A 15475-nucleotide genomic window follows, 5' to 3' on the forward strand; every position below is an offset into this window, starting at 1 on the left:
CAGCATAAAAGTCAAGTCAGGTGTATGTCTTCTTTATCAAAAGGCAAAGACACAAAAGACTGAAATCTCAGGATGTTAACACAAATGCATGTTCATGACAACAAAAACTTCATTTGTGAAGGAAAGCAGGCCTGGACCATGGCCTTACAATGTGTGTGCTGAATCCAAATGATCAAATTGCATTTTTATTGGCTTTGTAGACATGTAGTTTAACAGTTAATAAAACAATTGAAGTAGTAAATCCTGTACTGTGGCGCTCTCTGGTGGTGGTATCAGGATTGACACAGTGCAAGGCACCAACTTAAGTTAAAACAGATACAGTTTTAGGTAATTATCCCATCTTTCAATTTGTTCTCATGGCATAAGTTTTTTTTTTCTTTTTTTTCCTTTCGGCTTATCTTCAACTTATCCTGTGATTTCAGGGTTTCCACGGAGGATCATTTGGCCGCATGTTGACTTGGTACCGGCACTGTACAGCTGGGGATGAGGATGGGCTGTTGGGTGTTCGGCATGTGGTCGGAAGGAGCGGGGAGCGAACCTCTGACTGTCGGTAGGCGGCCCCTCTACCAACTAAGCCGCTGTTGGTCACTAATGTGTCCCTAGCATTCAACTAGATTTAATATGTTTGTAAGATTTTGGCACAACCTTTAAGAGCAACAGTTAAATTAAGTTTTCTAAATCTTAAAAATCTTCTCATCAGAACACATTAAAAATCTGGTAGTTCAGTAGAACTGTAAAACACGCTTCACCTGCATAAGCAGACAACCTTATATTGGAGTTCCTTGAAAGCTCAAAGCAATGTTCAGTAGCTGAGCTCCCAGCTGTGCTTGCTGCCCTCCAGATAGGAACTCTGCAGACAGTTCTCTGTAAGTGCTGCAAACTCTACGCTCATGAACATCCTCCCTATGGATGGCATGTTTCCATCTATGCCGTGCTTCACCGTCTAACATGACTAAAGCCCTGCGTGGGAGATGCACAGCAACCTGGACTTCCTCTGCCAGTCCTAACTCTGATAGACCATTTTCGAGGGACATGGTGAGTGTAGTGTTTGATAACATGTTGATGGTGACCAAGCGTTCTCCCCACAGCCAGGAATCGTCTAGGTGCGGATCGATGGCAGATCCTCTTTGAGGGTGGTAATCCAGATTGCACTGCTCCACTGGCTGGAAGCCTGCTAGACTTGGCTCTTGTTGCATCCGGAGCACTAGCTTTTGACTTAAAGGAGGGAGTCCACTGAAGCTGCCTATACACACTTTCCTTTTCTTAAAATTCACTTTTGGACCAAAGTCCTGCAAAATAAGAAACATTAGGTTACTGGCACTACTACTACAACAACTACTACTACTACTACTACTACTACTACTACTACTACTACTAATAATAATAATAATAATAATAATAATAATAATAAAGTAAATATATTGACATTGTGAATAATGTATGCTAGATTCAGAAATTCAAATGTTGTTTTTCATTAGAACATATGTAACCTGTTTTCTTCGGCCAGACTGGGACTGATTCCACACATCCTGGTCCATTGTGCTTATCAGTTCCTTCTCCTCCTCTTCAGATATAAAGTTGTCCCACAGGAGGACACCAGGAAAGAAGAAGGATGCAGCTTTGGCATCTTTGCAAATAGCAAGCCTTGTCTCAGGGTCATAGAGGAAGTGATGCACAACCTTTACACACACACACACACACACACACACACACACGATGAATCCTACAATCACAAGACATACAATGCTTCATATTCTCATTTTGTATGATAATCAACAACTTCATTATATGGAATTAATGTTTTCGCAGAAATCTGTGAAGGCGTGACTTGTCTCTTCCTGCATCAGAAAGTCTAGTAAAAATGAGTCTACAGAAACAAAAACATTCATTCTAGCAATAGTGGAATTTAATGGATTTAGTACTCTACTGGTACTTGTAGACCTACACTGAGTACTTTCTTGTTATTTTTGTGAGGCTTAAAAAACCCACCTGCAACAGTAAATACCCCTTACACATAGTGAGTAAAATAATCATATAAAGTATAACAGCCACAGGGAACATCGGACTGCACTTCTTTCAGTAGATTTTCCGGATTAAACTGCATACTTTTATGTACTCTAAGTCATATTTAAAATCGACGCGGACTTGTCACTGGTTTTCACAACCTGCATCAGAATAATATAAATGTTTTATATAAATATATTCTGCACCAACGCTTTCTAATAGTCGGCAAAACCAGTTATGTCTCAAATTCAGCGAAACACCCCGATTAAGAGTTTATTTTAGAAAGTATATCTACGCATGGTGGGTAGCTCAAAAGTGACCAGACGCAGAAAAGAATGTCCTGTTGCAGTTCCCGTAGTTAGTGCTGACTAGCGTAACCAATAGATCGGTCACTTTCCTTGCCTTAAATAGTGTGTGAAATATAGTTTCCAATGATAAATATTTACCTTTGGTACACCTGCTTCCAACTGTCCTTTATCCTTATACTTTTCACATATAAGACAGCTCCTAATGCCTTTACAGGCACATGAAGACACCCTGCTCTCAGGAGCCATCATCCTGCATCTTCTTCTGCAGATGGTTTTGTAAACCAGCTAAAACAGAACTATATCGCCACCTAACGTAACCTCTAATCTCTGTTCCAGACTCTCAATTGTGAATCTTTGTTAGTTTATGCTGTTTTCTATGATATTAAACACAACAGGTGTGCATTTTCCTCATTAGACAAAATAAGTCAGGACAGATTTTTCGTTGTAGCATTAAGCAGGCTACTTTTTTAATGCAATAATAACCTAATTTGCTTGACGTTTATTGTGCAGTTAATAATTGAAACACAAAAACAATGATCAGGGACTCTGGGGACTTCCAGGGCAGTTGAATGCTTTTCCCAGACGGTGGTCCAGCTAATCAGGGCCCTCAATGGTGGCCGTAGTATTTTGCATTACAGCCCAAAGTCAAGGAAACACTATTGCTAATTATAAGCCCCGCCCACCGGAAATACGCCGTAGTGTTTCCGCGGGAAAACGGAGCTTTTGCAAAAATATTGAGTTTACTGATGTTTCTAGATTGTTGGTAAGTAACTTTCTCTACGAGTACCGACTAAATTTGATTATTGATCATGAAAGTTAGGCAGTTCTGACATGCAAGGAAACTCAAAAACAATGGGTTTATTATCCACAATGTGAACGCACATGTCTGGAGACTTAAATGCAGTCGGTGCTTTTAGCGTGGCTAACGTTAGCAAACTCTGTTGATTAGTAACACTGCTTAGTTAACTCAAATACAAACGCTTGAAGTTCACAATGCACATTTAAAAAGCTGTTGTTGGAGCTGTAAAAAGAAACATTGATTTTGTCTGAAGTGTCAAACTTCAGAAACTTCAAAAAGTCTTGTCTGACCATGGCATGGAATGACTTCTTGCTCCTCATTTTTTTAAATTTTAATTTTTGTCCTTTCGGCCTTTCCCGTGAGTTCAGGGTCGCCACCGCAGATCATTCTCCGCATGTTGATTTGGCACAGTTTTTACGCCGGATGTCCATCCTGAGGCAACCCTTCCCAAATTCTACCGGGCTTGGACCGGCACTGCACAGCTGGGGATGGGAATGAGCTGTTAGGGGTTCATTGTCTTGCCCAGAGACACTTCGACATATAGCCGGTACCGGGGATTGAACCACTGACCGTGCAGTCCGTGGACGACTTGCCTTACCAATTTAGCTACTTATTGCTCCATATCGTAAACTTTTTTTTACTGCCAGGAAGCCTTATTTTAGCAATATAGAACGCAGACAGATAACAAATCTTCTTTGTTAAGTTAAAGATTAAACAAGGAAAATGCTTTACAGAAGATCCCAAGTAAAACAACACTTCTGCCCACATTACTAGTCTTGAGCAGTTTCATTGTCACTGTGTCTTTAAAACTGCCCCCAGCAATAGTTTTTACAAAAGATGCCTCCAGCCACGTCATAAGGACATGACACCATCTGTTGTGATTGAATTTGAATGTGTAAAAAAAAAAAAAAAAAAAAAAACGCAAACGAGCTAAGGAGTATAAAAACCTCTCCATTTGGTAGGTCTGAAAATGAAACCGTGACCAAACCCACTGAGGAGAAAGAGACCATTGTATTGACAATACTACACCATTATCCACTATTGTTTAGTTAATAATATACATTTAGTATAATTAGCTGTGTGTCTCTGTAAAATCTGTGACTGATTGATGAGTAATCAAGGATGTACCCCCCTTTTTTTTTTTACACTGACAGCTGTGATTAACTCCATATCCCCATAACCCTTAATAACTGGTTTAGATAATTGATGAATGAAACATCCAAGTACAAAAAAAGATTCAGTTGAGGACATTTGGAAGATGTTAACCTCGTGTTGATGAACCATTTTAACTCATCTACAAAGTAATAGTTGTGGTCGTCAGTGGATTTCTCACCTTGTTGCAACAATGCAGATGTGTATTCAGGGTGTGGTTGGGACAGAACGAAAGTCTGGCCACACCCAACATCACTTTTGGGTGTGAATAAAAGGTGTATCTGGCTTTAATATTTTATCAGTGAAGGGAAGTCTCTAAAGCAAGAATACATCACTCCTTTACAACCTCTAATTATTTACACTCTTTACAGGTAAACAATGGAGAAAATCACGGAAAAACTTATACTGGAGAAAGGTTTTCCAAAAACCAACAAACTTGAGCAAATCAAATCACTAAAGTAAGTATGTTTTTCATATGAGAGTGTTTGCTTATTGTTTTTTTTAACCAAATTTTCAATTGTTGTTGTACAAATTGTACCGTATATTATTTGCATGTTGGTGACATCTTTGGGCAGCAAGATGTGGCAGATCAAACTTTAAGCATCACTGTTAGAAAATTTTTAGTGATGTGCTTATATGATGTGCCAATACGTGCTTTGTTGATTATATTAAATGTAAAATTGGACATTTATATGATTTTTATTTAGATACCCGAATTTGTCTGACGAGCTTTAATTTAAGCCTTTGAAAATGCAGTTGCTTCTTCATAAGATCGAGAAACATGTGTCAACTCCAATTTAAAAAATTTTTTAAAAATACTGTAAGAAAAAAATTATACTCTAGGATGTTGCACGGGTCACTGACACTGACTCGTCTCTGCTATTCAGTCTGTCTAAGCTGGGGCTGAAGCTTCAGGATTTGCCAGTCAAGCTGCTTTCTCGTCTCCAGTCCCTGGAGCGGTGGGACTTGTCTGGAAACAGGCTGCAGGAATTCCCCAAAAACCTGAAGCTGCCTGCACTTCGCTTCCTGGACCTCAGCGATAACCAAATGGAAGATGTTACCTCTTTAGAGTCCCTAAGTGGTCTTGAAGAGGTTAAGATGGAGGACAACCTTTATATCACTGTGAGGATGTGGTCATTTGCTGTGTTTATAATAGCTGTTCTCTGAAGCTGAAATGTAAATGTAAAAGCCATGAGCAAATTATATTTCACTGTGTTCACACTTATCCTTACATCCCCATTATTTCCTAAGGGGCCAAACAATTCTTGTTGGTGATTTACAATAGAGCATTTAAACGGGCAGTGGGTCCCTGGATAGCAATGTTGCATCACAGCAAGGAGTTCCTCAGTTTGGTTCTTCCAGCTTTGTTGGGGGTTTATGTGTAGAATTTGCATGCTTTCCACTCTCTGTGGGATGTTACCACCCCCAATTCAAAGTCAAGCAGATTATGTTAACTAGACTCACACATTTGCATGTAAGTGTGAATGATTCTCTGTCCTCATCTGAGATGGACCCAGAATGTTCCCTGAACATTATAATTTGAAAACCCTTTATTCCCTGATCTTCTATACATGATAAGTAAGTGTAGATAACAGTGTTCTAGATAGAATTATAGAACAACAGAATGAATAAGGAATAGCTGTAATTCATCTTGTGTTTTAGTCTCTACACATGATCTTGCAACTCATAACTATTAATTATAAAAACTGACTATATATATATATATATATATATATATATATATATATATATATATATATATATAAAACATAACTATAACAATCACAGGCAATGAGTCAGCTAGTTTGCATTACACTTCTGTACAATGAATGTTTCTGTGGAATGGCTAAATTGCCTAATAGAAACATTGCTGTACTGTGTTTAGAAATGGAGAAAATGTATTCTGGTATATCTTATCACAATATTTGGTAAATTATTATTCTGGATGCTAAACTGGATGTATCCTTTCTACTTCAGGTGAGTGATAATTATAAGCTGATGGTGTTGTTACCCAACCTGAGGATTTACAACGGTAAAGACGTCAGCACGACCGCCAATCACCTGCGCTTTGTCTACACTGAAAACCTGAGGACAAGGGTATTCAACTGCCTATCTTGCCATATCCTATAACGTTGGGAATGTTTTGTCGGGATTCCAGTATTACTTACTGTACATGTGCTACAGTAAGAATTCTGTTTCTATATAGCAGCATTTCACTGTGCAGGCTTTTGCTGTTGTCAATATGTCAAATGTCTTTGGTTATTTTAGATAACTGCAGTTTGGGAGAATAATTTTTGTCTCCCAGATGTCATCACAGCAGAAATAATGTCCACCTTGGAGACAAACTTTGTTAACACTGCTCGGCACCAAGTTAAATTTGGACCAAATTCAGTCAGTGACTTTACGAAATGGAAGGTAAGTACAGAATGTTACGGGATGTTAAGGGAGACCTTTTTTGATATTTCTAGTAACTGCCTCTTTTTTTCCTTTGGTTTTAGGTGGAGATTTTAGCTAAGGAGTATTTGCACACTTTAACAGAACCAAAGAAAGAACCAGAGAGCAACAAGTGTACTGACACAAAAAAGAACTGTGTAAGCTTTCATGGGATGAAGTGATTTAACATACTCCGACAAACTGGAGCTTGAGGGTCTTGACAGTGGCTTCAGGTTCAGCTTTAGTTAAAATGTTTTGGTCACTGGGCAGTGCTCCAGGACTGCTGGTAATAGTTTGTTGATATGGGGAATATTCTTGTCCACAGTAATGCATAATATTATATTTAATTAATAAATTATTAGACCTAAATCTGGTGTAAGTTCACAGTGCGTGTTTTCTCTTTCCAGGAACTCTCAACTCCGACAAAGAGGAAACAAACTACATCAGAAATAAACACCAGCATAAGTCTTACTCCTCTTAAAAGGTTGCGTGTGAAACCCCCAGCTTCCCCAGTCACAGATAGTCGTCACGAGTCTTTCGTATGCCTCAAACCTCAGACACCAATGCAGATGAAAACAATCAGAATGAGCCCCCGCCACACAGGTCAGGCTGCCTCTACCCCGGCCAGAAGACAGATAAGGGTAGAGACATCCAGGAGAACTTCTAGAGTGCAGCAAACCAAAGAGGACAGAGCTCAGGTTAAACAGAAGGATGACATTAGCAAACCAGGTTCTAAAGCCATAGATCTGCAACAAGATGCTGATGTGCTGCCCACAATTGCAAGCTGCAGTAAGACACAGGTAATTACAGTTCAGTGCTGAGTTATTAATGGCACCATAGGAGGACACTTTTTTGGGGGGGTTTTCCTGTTTGGTTTATTTGGAACGGCAACAACTTTAAGTAGTAGTTTGCTAAAGGCTGTGAAGGATTCTCAGATGATTAGGCATTGTTTCACTGTTTATTCTGGGTGACAATCTCTAATGCATTTTTTGTCTCATTTCTATTTTATGCTATGTTTTAGTCATAATGATGATGACTTATGTTTTTATTGTTGTTTTTTTCTATATAGTCCATAAATAAATGCATCTAAAATGTTTATGGGATTATTTTGGGCCACAGTATAATATCTTAACAATTACTCTGAAATGTAATAGAGTTAGGAATAACCCGCCGTGGTATAATAAAGTTGAAATTTGGGATTTTGATTGAAACTTCTCAAAATTGCCATAAAACCTGGAAATTCACATCATCCTGCTCACATTTAGCTTGTTAAACATTACCATTATGAGCATGTTAATATGCTGTAATTAGTTTGTAGTTTAAAAGTGCTACTGCTAATTGGTTACACATAAAGTGTGGCTGTGAACTTTTGTACTGACTGTAAGTAACGTCACATCAGTCGCTGTCTGTTGTTAACCTCTGTTGTAAACTGCATGTCTGTATAGAAATAGTGAATGCTCAGATGTTGTCTCCCCAGCAGCCGGTTTGTCTGAAGCCTCTTCATGTCCTCCAGTGCCACAGTAAACAGGACAGCTCAGAGGACTTCTCTACCCAGCTCTGGGCCTGCGCTTTCCAGCCCCTGCCAAATTACACCGGTACTGTTGAACACATTTGGAAGAAGAGTTGACTCTTGTTTCTTTCTGGGCACTCAAAACACGAATAATAAAAATGCAAAGCTAAATTTAAGAAGAAAATGAAAATAGCAAAAACACATCTTCTATTTCTGTATTAACAGGTAGTGGTGGAGGAAGCCGTTTAGTTGCAACCTGTGGTGGAGAGTCTGTCTGCGTAATTGACTGTGAAACTGGGATGGTGATGAAGAAGTACAAAGTTCCTGGAGAGGTGTGCTCTTTTTATACTTAGGTCAACAGTAACTTTGTTTTAGAGACTAACATTATTTTAGATAAATGGGTTTTAACGTATTAGCATTTTCAATTCTTCCGATCCATTTGTTCTCAAAATCTGAGCATCTTAAATTCTAAAAAGGAAGAAAGGACATAGTCTCTGGTCAAATATAAAAAAACAATTGTGTGTGGATAAATTGTAGTATTCATAAGCTATAGCTGTTTTGTCTTGCATTAATCATCTTTTTTTCCTCACAACAGGAGTTCTTCTCCCTGGCTTGGTCCACAGTTTTAATGTCTAGGGGAGGTGGAGCCTCGCCACACCATTGCAGCATTCTGGGAGCTGGTGGGAAGAGAGGACTAGTCAAATTGATCCATCCCAGAAACAATGTGGCCTATGGGGAATTTAGAGCCAGCCGCAAGTCACTGTCCGTCATTCGCTTCAACCACCACCAGGGAAACTTCCTTTTCAGTGAGTCAAGCTTATTTCATCAATGCGAGGCAGAAAAAATGTTTTTTTAACTCAATTGCAGCCCATCTGGAATTTGAATTCTGTCACATTTCACCAAGTAGCTTCTTCAGTTTAATGAAAGTTTGGCAAGGGGACCCATACATCTACATACAATCACCAGTACACAGTCTTTTCCCCGGGCAGATTTCTCCCGGAGTACACTTTACACATGTAACTAGGTTTCAAAGCAGCTTTCTCTAGCAGTACATGTGCATACCAAAAGGCTGAGGGTAGAAACAAGCAGAGATCATTGATGTTCATTAATAATCATTAATGTTTTTAAATGTTTAAAAGAATCAACCAAAGTCTGAGTTCATCACACAACGCCTTTTAGAAATCTAAATAAGTATCCATGGCTGGTGTAGCGTAGCATGTTTTTATATAAGGATGTTGCTAACCTGACACCACGAGAACTTCTTTTTGAATGAATGAATGACTTTTATTTTGGTCAAATCACACAACTGCCATTAGTTTAAACAAAATCACAATTTGATAAATTTGTGAATAAATAAAGAGCCAAAAAAGGAATAGGTCGAAGCAAAAGCTTATTTTTGCCTATTCTGTTCACTCAATTTGCCAATAGAGAATCGGCCTATAATAAAAGAAAAAAGATATATAGTATTTTACATGCTAAATATACCTTACGCTACTACAAAATAATTTCAACCCAACGTTTTCTTTTTATACACAATCTACGCCATAGTCATTAATAATTTATACACTTTAAGGCTCATTTGAACCCTACCAGAGAAGTGCACTGTTTACACTCTTTGTTTAGTCTATTCCATAGTTTTTTATAAATAATAAAGAGAAGTTTTTAGCAGCCTCTTCATAAATAAATCGTTGCTTTAATAGCAGTGTAGTACTCAATTATTTATTTGGTGTTTACCCTTTCTTTTGCAGCGGGATCATATGATAACAAGATAGTAATGTGGGACATTGGTGGAGTGGACAGCCAGTACAACTATAAAGTTGTGTGAGTATTTCTACTTGGGTCATTCATTTGTTATCTTTTCAGGAAATTGGGTTTAAAACAATGGTTTCATCAGTAAGTTATGAATTTTTCTGTTTCTTTACATGTAACTAAATTGTGTATCCAGTCAGCTGCTAGTGTTGGAGATCAGTTCCACCCCTCTGCACATATGTCTCCCCCCTGGTTCCCCTGGCTCACACCTACTGACTGCCTGTGAGGATGGCCTGTACTGCTTCAAGACACAACTTGATGCAAAAAACACAACAAAGAGGTAAAGGCATCAACAACATGTATGTTTGCACATATTTGTGTTCTTGGAACTATGGTGATCTGTTTGCTTTGAACTTAACCTTCAGGTATGCATTTTGTAATGTAAACGTGAGTGCCATTGTACATATGTCTCAGTTACTTTTATGTAAAGTTACAACAGCAGGCTCTCTACCTCTATTCTGAACTGCATGCTTTTAGATTAAAGTTAAGTCTGCACAGCTTGCTTTTCTTCTAAGAGCCCTGCAGTAAATGTATCATATAGTATCATACACATTTACATTGGAAATAATAGTATGAGAGAGTTCTGAGAGCAGTATAGACATTATGTGGTGGTTGTGGATCCATGAGCAGTGGCCACTACTAAAGTACAATATAGGTGTAATTGCCTCTGGCTTTTGGTCTGTTGACTACAGTTTTAATCTGAAAACATGTAACGTGTATATGTGTCAGTGTATCACACTTGTTGACCAATGTATTGTTTTTTTATTTATTTTTTACCTCAGTAGGCTGAAGGACATGGAGATAACTTTCCCTATATACACAAAGGAAGACCAAGACCATAACTACCACACCATTGATGGCTTGAGTTTTCTTACTGATGACATTGTGGGTAAGTGAAGCTTTTGCTGTATACCATAGTTGTTCTATTCACTGTATCTTTACTAGTTTTATATGAGCAAGGTTGGTGTCTGCAGGCACAGATATAATTTGTAATTTGGCTGAACGTAAGACAACTAAAGTTTTTTGTAGTTGCTCTAAACATCTAATCAGATCTAATCAGAATTAGAACTATTTTGCAGTTTTTTCTTTAGTATAAAATTGGCACTACATAAACTCACTGGGGTTAAATGTTCTAAATTTGCAGTCCTGCCACTAGCTCTCTCTTTTTTTTTAAATTCATGTTTTTTAACTTTACTTCAATCGCCCTCCTTTCTCTCCCTCTCCCCTTTGGCAATTGTGGTCAATAATAATCATCAAGCCTCCAAGAACTACATGCATGGTTCCATTTACTTGTGGAGCTGGGGAAGGACCAAGGCACAGCGGCCTGACAAAAAGAACAGGATGGTGTGTGCTGTGATTCTGGCTGAACTGCAATGGGCCAACACGGAGATTCCCTACCTCGCTCTCAACACCTGTCCTGGTAGGTCCATGTCTTTTAAATGCAGAGCTGCTTTTGCCCCTGTCTCAGATAAAACAAAAAGATCAATAACTCAGTGCAGTCTGTCTGTTGCTTCTCATTTACAAAGATGCAAACACTTAGTACAGAGTAACCTTTCTCATAATTATTACCAAATGAATATTAAAATATAACCCTATAAAGTACCAAACAAAATCAAATTGTTTTGATCACCAACATGTCAGCAAAGCACATACCACAAAGCAGGAAAAATAACAATAATAAAGCACCATATAAACATAAAAAGCACAAATATGATAAGCAGACGTAATTAATCATAAACACCAAGCATAAAAATATCAAACACTGTTCAGTAGATATTGCAGTTTAGTAGATGCATTGCATTCTTACAAAGCGGATGCCATGGTATTTTAGCTGCTCAGAGATAACCTGCAGCTCTTATAGAGGAAGTTTGATAAATATTTTTGTTTAACGCTGGCCAGTAATGTGTGCCAGAGATGACGAATGGAAATAAAAGATATTTCACAGCTAGAATTTTTTCATTTACATTTGTCTTTAAATAATTATGGGGTATGAATAAACTGTAACTGTAATGACTAAACTTTAACTTCAGGTGAGACACAAAAGTTTGACATGGAAAATTGTAGGTATTAAGTGTGGAATGTTTGAGTAAATTGCCACAGAAATGTCCTGAAGATGTCACTAAATCAACCTTTTATGTAGTTTTATGTTTTAATTTGATGTCACCTAGATCAAGGGGTTTATAGCTCTGCCATTATAAAACCGTCTTACTGTATACTCAAATCTATGTCTTGATAAAGTCATATTATTACTATATGTTTGTGTGTATTCCCCTGTCTTTAGCCCAAGCCTACATTGTGTGTGGTGATGACAAAGGCAAGCTATGGACATACCATGTCAGCAACCTCCAGAAAAACAGTTTCCAGTCTGGGAAACCCATGTTGCCCACTGAGGTATCCAGCTTTTCTAATCTTCCTTCCACTGTATCACTCTGCTTTCATAACATAATGCAGCGGAACATTATGTCAAGGACTTATTTCCTGCCATATGTTTGTTTGTTCTGTCATGATAAAAATGTACTCACAAAGGTTTGTGCTGATATCTAGAGGCGCAATGACACCACTAAAAAGTAGTCTGACATGAAGACCACAAACTTCCAGATCAGCTGAAATTCTTCAGAAGAGTAAACAGAATTACTACCCAAATTCTATAATTCTAAATTCTTAATATTTGCTGTTATTCACACACAGATTTTCTTCAGCTACTCGACTTATCTTTGTGTGTAAACTGTGCAGTCAGAAAAGGTTACTGATTATTTATTTTACATCGGTTTTAACTTAAAAACCAATGTAAATTTGTTGAGTTGGGGTTAAAATAAGCCTTTAGGTTTAATTTTCTTGGCTAGTAAAAGCACTATCATTTAAATGAAAACTATTTTCACTAATTCTTTCATCCTAAAAATTAAATCACATTTTATGTACAAAGATCACATACTCGCTAAAGATTAATACAAGTCCACTGGAAATTTCTATTTGCTAGAAATATTTTATAATTCTGACATTTCATTATTTTGGCAGCTCTTTTACCCTTTTCAATTCTTAAACACATCATTTGCCAGGATCAGTATCTAGATGACAAATCACCCAGTGAACATCCTTGAGATGTCACTTGCTTTGGTTTACTGATCAGAGTCTAACTGTTTTTTGTTTTGTTGTTGTTTTGTCAGGTGTTGGAGTGGCCGACCCCAGTAAGCAGGGGCCTCATTCAAGTAGAGGGTCCCTCTATCAACAGTGTAACGATGGATCCTGAGCTCAACTACCTGGTGGCCCTCAGTGACAAAAATATAGTGATAGTGTGGAAGAGAGAGCAGTCCTCCTGAGCAACCCAGCATGTGACTGTAAACTTCAGAGCAGATTTCAGATCACTAGGGTTTTTGTACAACTGTACCAAATTTAGGTATTTGAGGCAAGACATCACATTAAAAATGTGATGAAACATCCGATCCAACTCATATGTCTGAGTAAACATCCATAAATTATGTTGTATTCCAGTCTGTCTTAGCTAACAGAGCTAGATTGCCACAATCCTCAGATAAAAGATCCTTTTATAGATAAATCATTTAACACATTATCTTAACTCAAATTACTCTACATGGATCTTAAAAGGGTTTAGACTAGTCACACAAACCACAGCTCTACTTAAATGTAGATACTATTTAATAATAAAACATTAGCAGCAAATGTAGCTGTAATTGTCCTCATGCATTTTCATTTCATTCCTAATGATTTGAATATGATTTTGGTTCTGTGTCTGTTTTGAATTATCTTCTGTGCAGCAGACTGATGACTGTAATCGTGCCAGAAAATCCAGGAACAGATGATTATTTTTTAATTCAAAATCTTAAAAAGTAATTTAACTTAGTTACATATAACATTTGTCACCACAGTTTAAAAAACACATTCACACAAGTATATGGCTGAGTGACACATTTATAGAACTGTGACACAACCACAGATAAAGACTGCAGTTTAATTAAACTCTGAAGTCACCTTTTAATTTTCATTCATTGTCTCAGCTCTCAGCAATTTGCGTCCCACATTGATAACTACATTCTTTTTATGTATATTTTCAAAACTATTTGTGAACTGCTGTTTAGGGTTATTTTGTAATGTTGTCATAACATTAAGTAATGCAGACACAGCAGTCTTGACTTCACTGGAAGTGAAGGTGTAGCTTGGCAACTGTCTGCTGAGGAAAATAAATTTAGGGCATTGTTCCTTTCTGCTGTATATTTATACCTATCTGAACAGATGCCATAGGTGGTCTACTGCTCCTATGAATTTGTTCACAAACCAGCAACTTTTCCATGCATTATGAAGTTGTATGTGAACAATCTTTATTTAATAAAAATAACAAAAACTAGTTTGACTTGATGGTTTGAGATCAAAGCCCTGTATTGTCAAAAATAATCTTATTTTCTCCACATTTTTCCTGGACACAGTCAAATTGGGGATATGTGTCCTAACCACTACAGTGCCTGGTTGCCTGCTTTGAGCATTTTATTCTTAAATGTAACCAAAAAAAATAATGCACACCTTATAAATAATTACCAAGTCCTTTCAGCTTATCCTGTGAGTTCAGGGTCGCGCAGCGGATCATTGTCCGCATGTTTATTTGGCACTGTTTTTTTTTTTTATTTACACCGGGTGCCCTTCCTGATTCAACCATCCCCAATTTCTACAAGGCATCCTGGACTGGCACTGCACGCCTAGGGATGGAAATGGGATGTTAGGGGTTTTGAACATCTGAGAATGGTCGTATTTGAAAAGCTCTCCATGTAATCCCACTCGTTACTCCATGATGTTGAGATAAGGGGTATGTAGGGGCCGAAATCTGGACACTCAGCAGCCTCACTCCCAATATTAAATTTAAAAAACTGCTGAAATCTGAGAATCCCTACATCAAGGATGTGGAGTTGAATTTGTAAAAAATGAAATGATTTGGAAACACTTCTTCTCACAGCACTTTGCTTTAACATTTTCTTCTTGTTAGATTTGTTTTTTGCCTGCTTTCTACCTCACTTTGGATAAATGCGTTTGCCAAATGACTAAATAAACAGGTGCCTCTCCACCTAACTGAACAGTGGAGGTGGAGGTCACCAGGAGTTCACATTTATGTAGTTGTGTGTGGGTGAGATTGTTATGTTCGTATTCACTGAAATAAGGTCTAATTCAGGGCTGTAATACTAAATTGTGTTTTTTGGACGAGAGGAGGTCAAGCATCAGGGAAAATGCATTTGTAACTACAGGGCATATAACGTTTTGAATGTTCCCCGTGAACTATAAATCAACTAACATTCTAGTTGAGAGTTGTTTACCGACTGCTCCCTCGCATGAAAGTACAGTAGTCGGGCGGGGGCTGGGTGCTTGTTATGTCGCCCCGCCTCTGGCCGACTGATTGGCTTAACTATCATTTCGTCACCCCAGCTCTGTCTCCCATTGGCCAATGCTTACAAAGCCCTT

The 15475-nt window shown here is 38.0% G+C and overlaps 2 protein-coding genes across 6 annotated transcripts; one reads left to right on the top strand and one right to left on the bottom strand.

Moving 5' to 3' along the window:
• Nucleotides 1–165: 165 nt before the first annotated feature.
• On the bottom strand, nt 166–2583 carry alkbh4 (alkB homolog 4, lysine demthylase). Its single transcript, XM_067492484.1, has 3 exons — nt 2451–2583; nt 1491–1679; nt 166–1289 (listed from the first exon to the last, which is right to left on the bottom strand). The coding sequence occupies exons 1-3, from the start codon at nt 2559–2561 to the stop codon at nt 768–770; spliced, it is 822 nt and encodes a 273-aa protein (XP_067348585.1). The 5' UTR covers nt 2562–2583; the 3' UTR covers nt 166–767.
• A 394-nt stretch (nt 2584–2977) lies between these two features.
• On the top strand, nt 2978–14002 carry lrwd1 (leucine-rich repeats and WD repeat domain containing 1). Of its 5 annotated transcripts, none has more exons than XM_067491582.1 (16): nt 2978–3075; nt 4635–4721; nt 5151–5385; nt 6241–6360; nt 6532–6678; nt 6762–6854; nt 7104–7496; nt 8174–8291; nt 8432–8538; nt 8802–9012; nt 9955–10027; nt 10152–10295; nt 10801–10904; nt 11274–11435; nt 12297–12406; nt 13180–14002. In XM_067491582.1, the coding sequence occupies exons 2-16, from the start codon at nt 4642–4644 to the stop codon at nt 13330–13332; spliced, it is 2250 nt and encodes a 749-aa protein (XP_067347683.1). In that variant the 5' UTR covers nt 2978–3075; nt 4635–4641; the 3' UTR covers nt 13333–14002. The 5 variants fall into 5 exon arrangements, with proteins under 5 accessions (XP_067347683.1, XP_067347681.1, XP_067347684.1 ...); XM_067491580.1 differs by having other exon boundaries at nt 8177–8291; nt 10798–10904; XM_067491583.1 differs by having other exon boundaries at nt 8177–8291.
• Nucleotides 14003–15475: the final 1473 nt, after the last annotated feature.

This window comes from Channa argus, chromosome 22, assembly GCF_033026475.1.
Source record: "Channa argus isolate prfri chromosome 22, Channa argus male v1.0, whole genome shotgun sequence".
NCBI classification, from domain to species: Eukaryota; Metazoa; Chordata; class Actinopteri; order Anabantiformes; family Channidae; genus Channa; species Channa argus.